This window comes from Gadus chalcogrammus, chromosome 8, assembly GCF_026213295.1.
Source record: "Gadus chalcogrammus isolate NIFS_2021 chromosome 8, NIFS_Gcha_1.0, whole genome shotgun sequence".
In the NCBI taxonomy this organism is placed as follows: domain Eukaryota; kingdom Metazoa; phylum Chordata; class Actinopteri; order Gadiformes; family Gadidae; genus Gadus; species Gadus chalcogrammus.
In genome coordinates, this window is record NC_079419.1 from 24591146 (window position 1) to 24603837 (window position 12692).

The window sequence follows — 12692 nt, forward strand, 5'->3', positions numbered from 1 at the left end:
TGCTTCTTGACAACTTGGAGTATATGTTTTATGTGAGATTTCCAGTTTAGTTTCTCATCAATTGTTACACCAAGGAATTTTATTTGACCAACTCGTTCAATGTCTACGCCATCAATCTGTATATTCATTTGTCAATTTGTTCTGCAGTTTCCAAATAACAAAGATTTTGTTTTGCTCAAGTTTAACAATAATTTATTAATATTGAACCATCATTTTATTTGCTCATTTCTAAATGTATCACCTCTACTAATTTATCTAAATCATCACCTGAAAAAAATATATTTATCGTCAGCAAACGATAATAGTTTCAACACATTAGATTAGGGTTGCCGCGGTGTGGACATTTTCACACCGAGTAATACGCTCGTGTCAACACCGGTATTACCGGTATAAACGGTATTAACTTTGAAACTATAGGTCAACCGCCATCTTCTCCGTCAACTCTCCTCTCACACTCGATGACAGCGGCTGGCAGCGCGCCAATTCTCGGCGTCTTATAACGTTCTATATATAATAGTATAATATAATTTTTATTAAAAACGGCCAAAAGCTCTGTGCGCCTCCGGATGGCCGTAGTGCGGGGAGCTCACGTAGGGATTTGGCTTCGCGGGGTTTGTTTACCGGCGTTGCTATCGTTACCGGTCTTGTAAGGAAGCACGTCAATTCTCGGCGTGACAATTCTCCCGCACAGAGCATAACTGTGGCCTATTCTACACATTTTAATTTTCTTATTTATAATTATATTATTCATTTTTACTGAATTTGTTTTTTATTACTGAAAAAACAACAAAAAAAACGGTGTTGGCCTCAACACCGGTAACAACGGTAATACCGTATACCGCGGCAACCCTACATTAGATACAATGTCCAAACGCTCAGAGGAACAATCACCAAGTGTCACAAATTGTCGCCTGTCACTCTAATAACTCCTCACCCAGTTGCCCACCCTGATGCCGTAAGGTTTCCAGTTTTTTTATTATCTGCCATGATTTATTGTGTCAAATGCTTTTATTTAGATCTATGAATATCCCTACTGATTTTTTTTTTGGTCTATAGAATTTGTGATTTCTTCAATTTAATCTAATAAAGCTATTGATGTAAATCTGTATTGATTATCAGTGAGCAGTTTGTGTTATCTGTGAAATTGTCCAGTCGATTATTGAATAGTTTTTCAAGAATTTTGGAGAATTGTGGCAATAATGAGACCGGTCTGTAATTTGTGAAGTGGTGTGTGTTCCCAGATTTGTACAGAGGTATGGCTTTTGCTATTTTCATTTTGTTTGGAAATGTACCAGTTTGGAATGATAAATTACAGATGTACAGCGCCCTCCATAATTATTGGCACCCCTGGTTAAGATGTGTTCTTTAGCTTCTAATACATTTTTTTTCTAAATAATATAGGACCACAATGAAAGAGTGTGAAATCCAGCCTTTAATTCAAGTGCATTTATTCAGTAGGAAAAAAATCCCACATTAAGAAATAATTATTTAACATCAAATCATGTGTGCCACAATTATTAGCACCCCTGATGTCAATACTTTGTACAACCCCTCTTTGCCAACAAAACGGCACCTGATCTTATCCTATAATGTTTCACAAGATGGGAGAAAACAGAAAGAGGGATCTTCGACCATTCCTCTTTGAACAATCTCTCTAAATCATCCAGCGACCTGGGTCCTCTCTTCTGCAGTCTCCTCTTCAGCTCAACCCTGGTCTGGGGACTGAGATGGCCATGGGAGGAGCTTGATTCTGTGTCTGGTGAACCATTTCTGGGTAGATTTGGCTGTATGTTTAGGGTCATTATTTTGCTGAAAGACCCAGTGACGACCCATCTTCAGCTTTCGGGAAGAGGCCACCAGATTTTGATTTAAAATGTCCTGGTATTTCAACGCTTTCATGATGCCATGCACCCTAACAAGGTTCCCAGGCCCTTTGGAAGAGAAACAGCCCCACAGCATCACCGATCCTCCCCCGTACTTCACAGTGGGCATGAGGTGCTTTTCTGCATACTCATCTTTTGTGTTCCGCCAGACCCACTTGGAGTGTTTGTTGCCAAAAAGCTCTATCTTTGTCTCATCTGACCAAAGCACACGGTCCCAGTTGAAGGTCATGTACCGCTTAGCGAACTCCAGGCGTTTGCGTTTATGATTTTGAGTGAGAAAAGGTTTTTTCCGTACATGCCTCCCAAACGGCCTGTTGGCATGTAGATAGCGCCTGATGAATGTTTTGGAGACTTTGTGACCCCAAGATGCTACCATTCCTTTCAATTCTGTGACCGTGAGCTTTGGAGTTCTTTTTATTTCTCTTACTATCCTCCTCACTGTGTGTGGTGGCAAAATGAACTTGCGTCCTCGTCCAGGCTTGTTTACCACTGTTCCAGTTGTTTTAAACTTCTTGACGATTCCTCGGACAGTAGATATGGGCAGGTGTAGGCGAGTGGCTATTTTCTTGTAGCCATTGCCTGATTTGTGAAGGTCGACACACATCTGCCTTACTTGAACGGTGTATTCCTTTGTCTTTCCCATGTTGAAGAGAAATGGTCTCTGGCACGTCATATTTAAACCCCAGGGAAACAGGAAGTTATGAATTACTAATTAAATGTTCCTACATACTCTGATCAACTTTGTGAACTACTGTAGAAATGACTGATGATGATACTTTAATTGCATTTATTTCCTAGGAATTGTTAAAGGTGCCAATAATTGTGCAACAGGTGATTTTATGAAGAATAATTATTTCTAAGTCAGGGACTTTTTTTTCACTTAAAATTCACTTGAGTTGAAGGTTACATTTTTCTACAATTTTCTGAGAATTTTTCTAGGTCTAACTCATCTTTATTCTTCATTTTTGACTGGCTTATGGTTCTTACAGTTCCTGTCATAAACTTTTGTAAGCGACCACTAGTAGGTGGTCGCTTACATCATTTATCAATAGTCCGCTTAGTGTACTGTTTTCAATGTCATTAGTGAATATATTGTCTCTGAGAGTGGCACAATGTGATGTGATTCCGATAGGTCTGGTAATGACGGGATAGTAGCTCATGCTGTACATTGAATTTATAAATTCATCTGTCATTTTGTGTTTATTTGGTTTAAGAAGGTCAATACTGAGGTCTCCACAAATGAAAATGGCTTTGTTACTCTTGTTGGAGAAAATGTCCCCCATCCAGTCTGTATAAACATGTAATGATTCGATTTTTACTTTTTCCTTTGCAGATTTCTATTGGTATGCATTCCAAAACATTGTCCACTACTGTTGTAATACTGTCCTGCACCTTGAAGTTTAATATATTGTCTACATATATGGCTACTCCTTCTTATTTAGTCTATTCATATAACTAAGTTCATAACCATCCATGTCAAAGCCCAGTTCTTTGTCCTTATTGATCCAGGTTTCAGATATAGCGAAGACATTGAATGGTTGTGAAAATGTATCTAAGTATTCCCTGATAGAAGTGAAGTTTGCGTACAGGCTTCTGCTGTTGAAGTGAATAATTGACAATTTTCCATCGGGCTTAATGCTCCGGTTGAGAACTTGCCATTAGAATGCTGTATTATTAGTGTGGGGCTTTTTTGATGATTGGTTTATGTTTTTCAAACCTCTTGGAATGTGCATCGGGACGTGCTCTTATGCTGTTTTAATGCTACATTTTTTTTAGGGAGGGACCAAGCCGTTTCCTTACTGTCTGGAAGAAGAACAGTTTGACAGCCCTCCAGTCTGCCATGACATTAAAAATGTCTCCCAATTCTGTGCATACATTATGCCGCCTGCTCCAGAGATATCCCGTCAACAATAAGGATCGCGCCGACCTTCAAGTGACCTCAGAATTCAGCCCATCTGCTACAGCTGCAGGTTAGTGGTTTGCCTCGCTGGTGCCACAGCACAAAGGTGGAGGATTATTTGCATAATGACCTTGACCGATCAGATAATGTGCTATCTGAGCGACAAGAACTCACAGGCTGATACCATGAAGACAAACGCCATTCGTGATTTAAAAGCAGTGGCTTAAGGCTGTACCCTAAAATTGGAATAGTAGCAGGGGGTTCCAGACTCCGATCAAATGTTAGCATTTTGCGACCAAAATTTGTGAGTGCGACTGAATTTTTCATCTGGTTGGGCATGTGTGCGACCAGTAAATTTTCCCTTTTAATTTTTTTATTTTGACACGTTAAACGTGGAAGGGGCACGTCATTAAATTCGGAATCTGTGGAAGGCCAATGAGTATGAGAAGGATAGGGAATGGCCACTGTTAGTGGCTAATGTGTGGAGGGGGGGGTCCTAGAGATTATCGAGCGTGTGTAAACGTCTGTGAGAAGGAGAAAGATTTGACAACCTGCTACGTGCATTTGAACAGGGAGCAAGCAAACTATTGACTCATACTTCCGACCTTTGGCTAGTGTGCCACAGGGGTTAAAATTAGCTTTATTTCACCACCGTCCCGGAAACGTCGCGAAAAACATTTTGAACCATCCCGAATCGTCCCGAAATTTACCATTTACATTTTGAGTTGTTACCTACGATAATATAATAAAAACACAATACGTTGATAAAATAATATATTTATTTCCAGATGAAAAGAAACCCTCAGTCGCAGAACTGTGGTCTACGTGACCACATTGCGTATTGTACATGCACACGCACTGACAGCAGATTCACCCGCTCCTCCTCTCAATGTGCCTACAAAGGAAAACCCGAAGCAGCGGGATATGTAATAGTGGAGCAGATTAATGGCATTTTTCAAGAGAATCGTTCAAATCGGTATGCAAGCATGAAATTCGGCACAGATACTCTCTTAAGGGTCACTTTTTGGGAAAAAGGCGTTGGCCACCAAATATTCTACATGGCGGCCATTTTTTCAAGATGGCTGCTATTTCTGTCAAATGCTCGTTATGTCAATCGTTCAAACAGTGATGTAGGCATAACATTTAGTGAAAATACTCTTAACAATAGAACAGCCGTCGAAGGGGTCAAATGACCCCTGTGAGTTAAAATAAAATATATCTTTGCACTCGATCACGTTCCAAATCCCTACTTTCTTGACTTTTCCTAAATATGTCTGTTGTACCACCCTGTGTTCATACTTTTTTTTTTTCAGACCGGGAAAGCTATTATAGAGCACTTTTTATGCATTCCTGTGTAATTGTTTTTTTTCCAAGGATGCAATGCGATTTTTCTGTCAGCAGAGGTCGCAAGGGGACATTCTGAAGTGAATAAGATTGATATCTATTGGTAGATACACACAGACAGACAGAGGTGGCCAATACGTCGACTGCGATTGACTGTACGACCGCGAGAGTAGTGCAGGTCGATTGCGTGATATTAAAAAAATAATAAATAAAAGTTTATATATTTTTTATTTTATTAATATAATTTAAAAATAAATAAATAAAATATAATTATAAGAAGGATATAAAAATGAGTGGACACACTGTTCAAACTATTGCAACATATAATTTGCTACTATCAAATGCAAATTGTTATTCTTTTTGAATTTATAGATAAGTAAGTACCCTAGCATAGACAATAGACACTGGGTGTGGCTGAGAGAGAAATGGGCATGTATTCCATCAAGTTTGTGAACCAGCCGTTGGCCGAGTGGTCTAGCATCTGCCCTGCAATACGGGCAACCCGAGTTCGCGTCCTGGTTACATCATGTTATTCTTGCCATTGGCTTATTTTTGTAATTTCCTTTATATCAGAGAAATTAGGCCTAAAAATGTACTTTTTATATAATAAATATGTCTTACAATATAACCCAAATATACCTTGCAAAAACTCGTAAAGTTGGTAAAAGTCGTAAAGTTAATGTTAATATTAATGTTACTGATAAGCCTTTGTTACAATGACAAAGACACTGCATGGGAAATTGCAGCCACATGAATTCCATTCAGGTGAGTTTCGCGGCAGGCAGCCAAGAAACTCACCACTGACCACTGACCACTTATGTTGAGAAAAAATACTATGGTCAGTCAATTTAGCATATTCAAAGAAATGGAAAATAAATGACATGAAAAGTTTTTTTTTATTTCTCCAGTATTCCTTCCTAAAACAGTGATTCGGTGGGGATTGACATGGCTGCCGCGGGTTTTTAAAAGGTAGTAAAAGGTAGTAAATTAAATTAAGCCAAATTAAAGCCAGTAAAAAGTAGTAAAAAGTAGTAAACGTCATCTGACGAGGTAGTACATTTTCGAACCCTAATCCAACTGGACCAATGGCTTTTTCAATTAATGTTACTTACGTGAAGGCCTAGCTTCTTCAATAAACTTGCGTGAATATATTTTTATGTTGCGAGTAGGACCTGTGACCTAGGATCACGTGTACCGCGCGCGCGCGTTAAAGTCAGTTTGGGTACCCGGCTGGCTTGCTACCAAACCTCTCCGTGAGTTCGCATCAAAATGGGTAAATGTAAATTTTCAGACCTCTGGCTGGAGGAATCAGCCTTTAAAGACTGGCTTAGGCCAGTAGCTGGCAACAGCCGAGAGGCGTATTGCAGTGTCTGCAAAAATACCATTAATATTACCTGGATGGGGGTGAGGCGGTCAAATCGCATATGGAGTCTGCCAGTCACCGAGCCAGGATGCGGGGACGTAGCGCGCAGCTACCGCTGTCGCTGTTTTGCGCTAGCACGAATGCTAGCTCTACGCCCTCAACCTCCACTGCTCCCTCAACTTCGTCTGCTCCCGCCCCGCAATCCACCGCCAGTATTCCTACGACCAGCACACAGATGCTCTGCGCTGCCACCTCTACACTGCAGGCCGAGGTACTGTGGTGTTTAGATTTAGCAGTAAAACACTCGTTCAAGTCAAACGATAACATAGGAGAGCTGTTCCGCATGATGTTCCCGGACTCCCAAATCGCAAAATCGTTCACGTTGGCCAAGGACAAGACCGGCTACATCATCAAATTTGGCATTGCCCCCTATAACCCTTGAAGTTATTAAGTTATTAAGTTGTTTGTTAATAAAATACTATTAGTGTAAAGTTGCACTTCATTGCCATTTTTTTTGAGGCCCTAATTTAACCATTTTGTTTCAGATTCCAATTCACAGTGTAGCTGTTCATTCTAAAGGTCCAGTCTGTCTTCTAATTGTCATGGAATTGTTACTTTTTGACATTAAGTAAAAACCTATGGACCAAGGCCGGTTGGGACATCTTGATTAATCCAACTCCTATGTTAGAGTTCCCTCTTACTTCAATGTAGCTCTCTCGCTGGCCCTAACACTCACATACACCGTGTGTGTGTGTGTGTGTGGGTGTGGGGGTGGGTGTATGTGAGTGTGAGTGTGTGTGTGTATACACTTTAAGCTGCTACAGTTGAAGCTTGAAGTCGTGCTGGTAGTAAAAAAAATTGTGACGGTAGTAAAAAGGTAGTAAATTCAACTTGAGAATCTCTGTATAAACCCTGGATTGAACCCCGGACGAACGTTCTCTGGCTCAGTCTCAGACCGATCACTAGGAATTAGCTGGAAGAGCCTATACTTTTCCCCTTGATTTAGAATGATACAAACGTGCAAAAACATAATTATATATTTATGTGGCATTCAGTGCAATGCTGTTTGTCCCTATAAAACAATAATAGTAAAAAAATAAATACAAAACATGAGGATAACTCTACAATAAACCATGCAATCCGAAGGCTCTTCTTCACAACTCTCCCTTCTCACTTCCAATGCAAAGCGAATAGAAGTGAGTAGGGGATCGAGGGCGTAGCCTAACTAGTTTGTGAACGACCCAGAGAAACGCAACGCAAATTCGATGTGAACATGTTTCAGGCTTTAACCTGTTATCAATATAGATGTTACTGTGTCAGAGTAAATTCAGCTAGAACATAGTAAGAAATGTCAATTTTCAATTTCCGCCTAGAGAAAACACATTTAGAGTGAATACCACCTTGAAACTATGGGATAGTAGCCCAGAACCTTTAGGGAAACATATAACAACATCTGATGAGTACCCTGTTCCAGGATAAATGCTAATAAAGTGAATAAAGTGATTTTAGAGAGGTTTTAGTACAGGTAGGTCCAGACGGACTAAATCAGTGCCATTTGACCTTTCTAATGTACCAGACTCATCTCATCATCTCATTTTCGTCCGCTTATCCGGGGTCGGGTCGCGGGGGGAGCAGCTCAAGCAGGGGGCCCCAGACTTCCCTTTCCCGGGCCACATTGACCAACTCTGACGGGGGGATCCCGAGTCGTTCCCAGGCCAGTGTTGAGATATAATCTCTCCACCTAGTCCTGGGTCTTCCCCGAGGTCTCCTCCCCACTGGACGTGCCTGAAACTCCTCCCAAGGAAGGCGCCCAGTGGGCATCCTTACCAGATGCCCGAACCACCTCAGCTGACTCCTTTCTAAGTGAAGGAGCAGCGGCTCTAATCCGAGTTCCTCACGGATGGCTGAGCTTCTCACCCTATCCCTAAGGGAGACGCCAGCCACCCTTCTGAGAAAACTCATCTCGGCCGCTTGTACCCGCGATCTCGTCCTTTCGGTCATTACCCAGCCCTCATGACCATAGGTGAGGATAGGAACGAAGATCGACCGGTAGATCGAGAGCTTTGCCTTGCGGCTCAGCTCTCTTCGTTACAACGGTGCGGTAAAGCGAACGCAATACCGCCCCCGCTGCTCCGATTCTCCGGCCAATCTCACGCTCCATAGTACCCTCACTCGCGAACAAGACCCCGAGGTACTTGAACTCCTTCACTTGGGCTAAGGACTCATTTCCTACCCGGAGTAAGCAATCCATCGGTTTCCTGCTAAGAGTCATGGCCTCAGATTATTATTTTGTATTAAGTGTTGCCCTATCATGCAGACGTTATTTAATTCAAAATGGGATCTGTTTTTTTGGGCCTTTTGAAGCTTATATTTAAATGTCACTTAGGTACCAGACTGTCAAACAAATTTTATTTCACTGACATTTCACTATAGGTATTCATTCAATCCAAATTCAACAGTTTTGACTTGTTTTGAAATTTCACCCAGACCTCTATACATTTTCCCAGTCAAAGAAAACCATACAATCGAAATGAAGTTTGACTCCAACTGGAGCAGATATATTTGAGAACATATAATAAAACCAAACTGTAAAAACACAGCTAAAAACTACAATCACTAGGGATATATATATATATATATATATATATATATATATATATATATATATATATATATCAGTGGAGGCTTCTCCATTGAGGAGAGGGAGGAAGATCCTCCCTAACATTGTTGAGAATAAAAAATGTAGATTGCCCAGACTATTGTAATGAATTAATGCCCTTAAATATGACTACTTTATTGCCTTTGAATATATAATGTTCGTTTCCCTGGGTAAAGGGACATTAGCACCCCCTATCGCCTATTGACAATTACTTCAGGGAGGAAGGTCCTCCCTCCGCCGCCGTCCACTCCCATTCATTTACCCGAAAGTACTGGCGGCCGGTGGATAACATGGGTTTCAATGGGAGAGAGGAGGAAAATCCTCCTCTTAGTGGGTGGGACCTTAAGGGGTCTGATTCGCGCAAAAATCTATCCGTCTGCGCTATGAACCAATAAGCAGGATCCCTGGATGTTGAGCAGTGTTGCCAGATTGGTCCGATTTCCCACCCAATTGGGCTACTTTTAACCATGTTAGGCTGCAAAGATTATCATTGGGCGGGAAATCTGCCCAATCTGGCAACGCTGTCGATAACAAACCCGGTCTGCATTGCCGCGGTGCTCAGTCTGAGAGACGCAGAGCAAGTGAAATCTGCGATAGCGAGATCCTAAATGCACAATGGAAACATTGGAAACGGAGGACATTGTTAACGTCTTATTACAAAAAGCATTCCATTCATTCAGTTACAGTGCTAAGTTAGCGACCAAAGAAAGAGGTAGACCACTTCCCAAAATCAAGGTCACCAGAAGTAATGGCAACGTCAGTGTTGTGAGTGCTACATGGTTTGCTAGGTACGCATGACTTACTGGTAGCATTACAAGCAATTGTAACTGAAAATAAACATAGCTAAATAACTTCAGTCAGTGAGGGCAATAATAGGCTCAGATTTTTTTATTTACTTTTACAAATCAATAGTAGGCCTGATTTGACTAATATGCTTTGCATCCTTTCCTTCTCAAATTACAGTGATGCCACTGGTGGCTTTGTATAAATTGTGTTCACATAACTCCCTCCCTGCTATTTTGTAGTTCACCAAAACACCCTGAAACAACTTGAGTCTCACATTCTTATGCCACCATACACCAACAGTGCAAGCAGGCCAATGGCAACCAAGCGCGCAGTCCTTCCTCCCTCACTTTAAAAACCACCAGCCGCCACTGATATATATATATATATCAGTGGAGGCTTCTCCATTGAGGAGAGGGAGGAAGATCCTCCCTAACATTGTTGAGAATAAAAAATGTAGATTGCCCAGACTATTGTAATGAATTAATGCCCTTAAATATGACTACTTTATTGCCTTTGAATATATAATGTTCGTTTCCCTGGGTAAAGGGACATTAGCACCCCCTATCGCCTATTGACAATTACTTCAGGGAGGAAGGTCCTCCCTCCGCCGCCGTCCACTCCCATTCATTTACCCGAAAGTACTGGCGGCCGGTGGATAACATGGGTTTCAATGGGAGAGAGGAGGAAAATCCTCCTCTTAGTGGGTGGGACCTTAAGGGGTCTGATTCGCGCAAAAATCTATCCGTCTGCGCTATGAACCAATAAGCAGGATCCCTGGATGTTGAGCAGTGTTGCCAGATTGGTCCGATTTCCCACCCAATTGGGCTACTTTTAACCATGTTAGGCTGCAAAGATTATCATTGGGCGGGAAATCTGCCCAATCTGGCAACGCTGTCGATAACAAACCCGGTCTGCATTGCCGCGGTGCTCAGTCTGAGAGACGCAGAGCAAGTGAAATCTGCGATAGCGAGATCCTAAATGCACAATGGAAACATTGGAAACGGAGGACATTGTTAACGTCTTATTACAAAAAGCATTCTATTCATTCAGTTACAGTGCTAAGTTAGCGACCAAAGAAAGAGGTAGACCACTTCCCAAAATCAAGGTCACCAGAAGTAATGGCAACGTCAGTGTTGTGAGTGCTACATGGTTTGCTAGGTACGCAACTGGAAGCATTACAAGCAATTGTAACTGAAAATAAACATAGCTAAATAACTTCAGTCAGTGAGGGCAAAAATAGGCCCAATGATAGGCCCAGATTTTTTGATTTACTTTTACAAATCAATAGTAGGCCTGATTTGACTAATATGCTTTGCATCCTTTCCTTCTCAAATTACAGTGATGCCACTGGTGGCTTTGTATACATTTTGTTCACATAACTCCCTCCCTGCTATTTTGTAGTTCACCAAAACACCCTGAAACAACTTGAGTCTCACATTCTTATTCCACCATACACCAACAGTGCAAGCAGGCCAATGGCAACCAAGCGCGCAGTCCTTCCTCCCTCACTTTAAAAACCACCAGCCGCCACAGATATATATATATATATATATATATATATATATATATATTATGGCTCATAATCAGCATCATCATCACTGTGGAACCCAAGAAGAAGAAAGAAAATAATGTAACTTCAAACAGACAAGTAACAATATGTTGGGGTTAACAAGACCTGTACTGGGGAAGTCAACTAACAATCCAGTTTGCACCAGTTTGAGTGTGTGCATTTACTAAATTCATTGCAGGATAATAAATCAAATCCAAGTTTATTTATCACTTGCACAGCAATGCTTGGTTTGCTAGGTCTTCTCAACAATGCAAAAAGGAATAAAGAGAAGAAAGGATAGAGATAGTATCAAATAAACTATTTACAAAATATTGATAATGATAATTGATGCAAATAATATCATCAATATAAATATAAGGCAAAGAGTACCGGTAGTGAGTGTGTGGAATGAGTAGGGTGATCGATAGATAGATAATATCTAATAAGGTGATAGATCGTCAATTTGACACCAAATCAATAAGTAATCGATAACAGAGATTACATACCTTTCAGGTGATGGAATTCGATATTCTGAATCACTGTTGTCCGTGTCCAGTTCTGGCAACAGCAAGTCACTGACGTCAGACGACGACTCGAGAGGGACTACAGTAGCCCCACTGTCGCTAGTAATGATAGCGAATGCCTCCGCAAAAGTATAGGTCTTTCTCCTGCCTGCCATTATTTATTTTAAAATAATAACAAATAGAAGAAAAAGGCAAGAAAATACAAAATAACTAGCTAACTACTAGCTAACTAGAAATACAAACGATGTAATAAGCGTGTAGTAGGAGCATATGTCTCTATCTAGCCGGAGTGTCTGAAGAGTGCTCAGAAAGTTCTCGGCGCTTCTGGCGCGAATTATGCTGACCTTCCAGTCAAACCCTGGAAGATATCTTTGGTATCCATTGGTCAATTTGGATGATTGACCCCTCTATCGAACCGTTAGAGCCAATAGAGTCGAGGGACAGTCAAATCGAGGGACCCAAATTCATGTAAAAAAACACTATTCGCCAATCAAAAGTATTACATTGTATGAAGTTTTTTATTTGTTTATTTATTTTGCTCTTCTTTGGCTGCTAGTTCAGTGAGTTTTCGTAGAGAGAGTCGTAGATTGATGACAGTGATATCATTGGAATCTGTGAAGCCTCAGCTTCCATATGACATATACAGTGTTTCCCCCAGTAAATGTGTCAGTCAAGGTGGTAAGC

The 12692-nt window shown here is 41.0% G+C and overlaps 1 protein-coding gene across 3 annotated transcripts in view; it reads left to right on the plus strand.

Moving 5' to 3' along the window:
• The window catches only part of ythdc2 (YTH domain containing 2), a 180106-nt gene that overhangs the window by 33635 nt on the left and 133779 nt on the right, over positions 1-12692 (plus strand). For all 3 annotated transcript variants that reach the window (XM_056597813.1, XM_056597815.1, XM_056597814.1), the window contains exon 5: positions 3660-3853. In XM_056597813.1, the coding sequence (XP_056453788.1) occupies positions 3660-3853 (194 nt within the window). The remainder of the gene's footprint in view (positions 1-3659; positions 3854-12692) is intronic.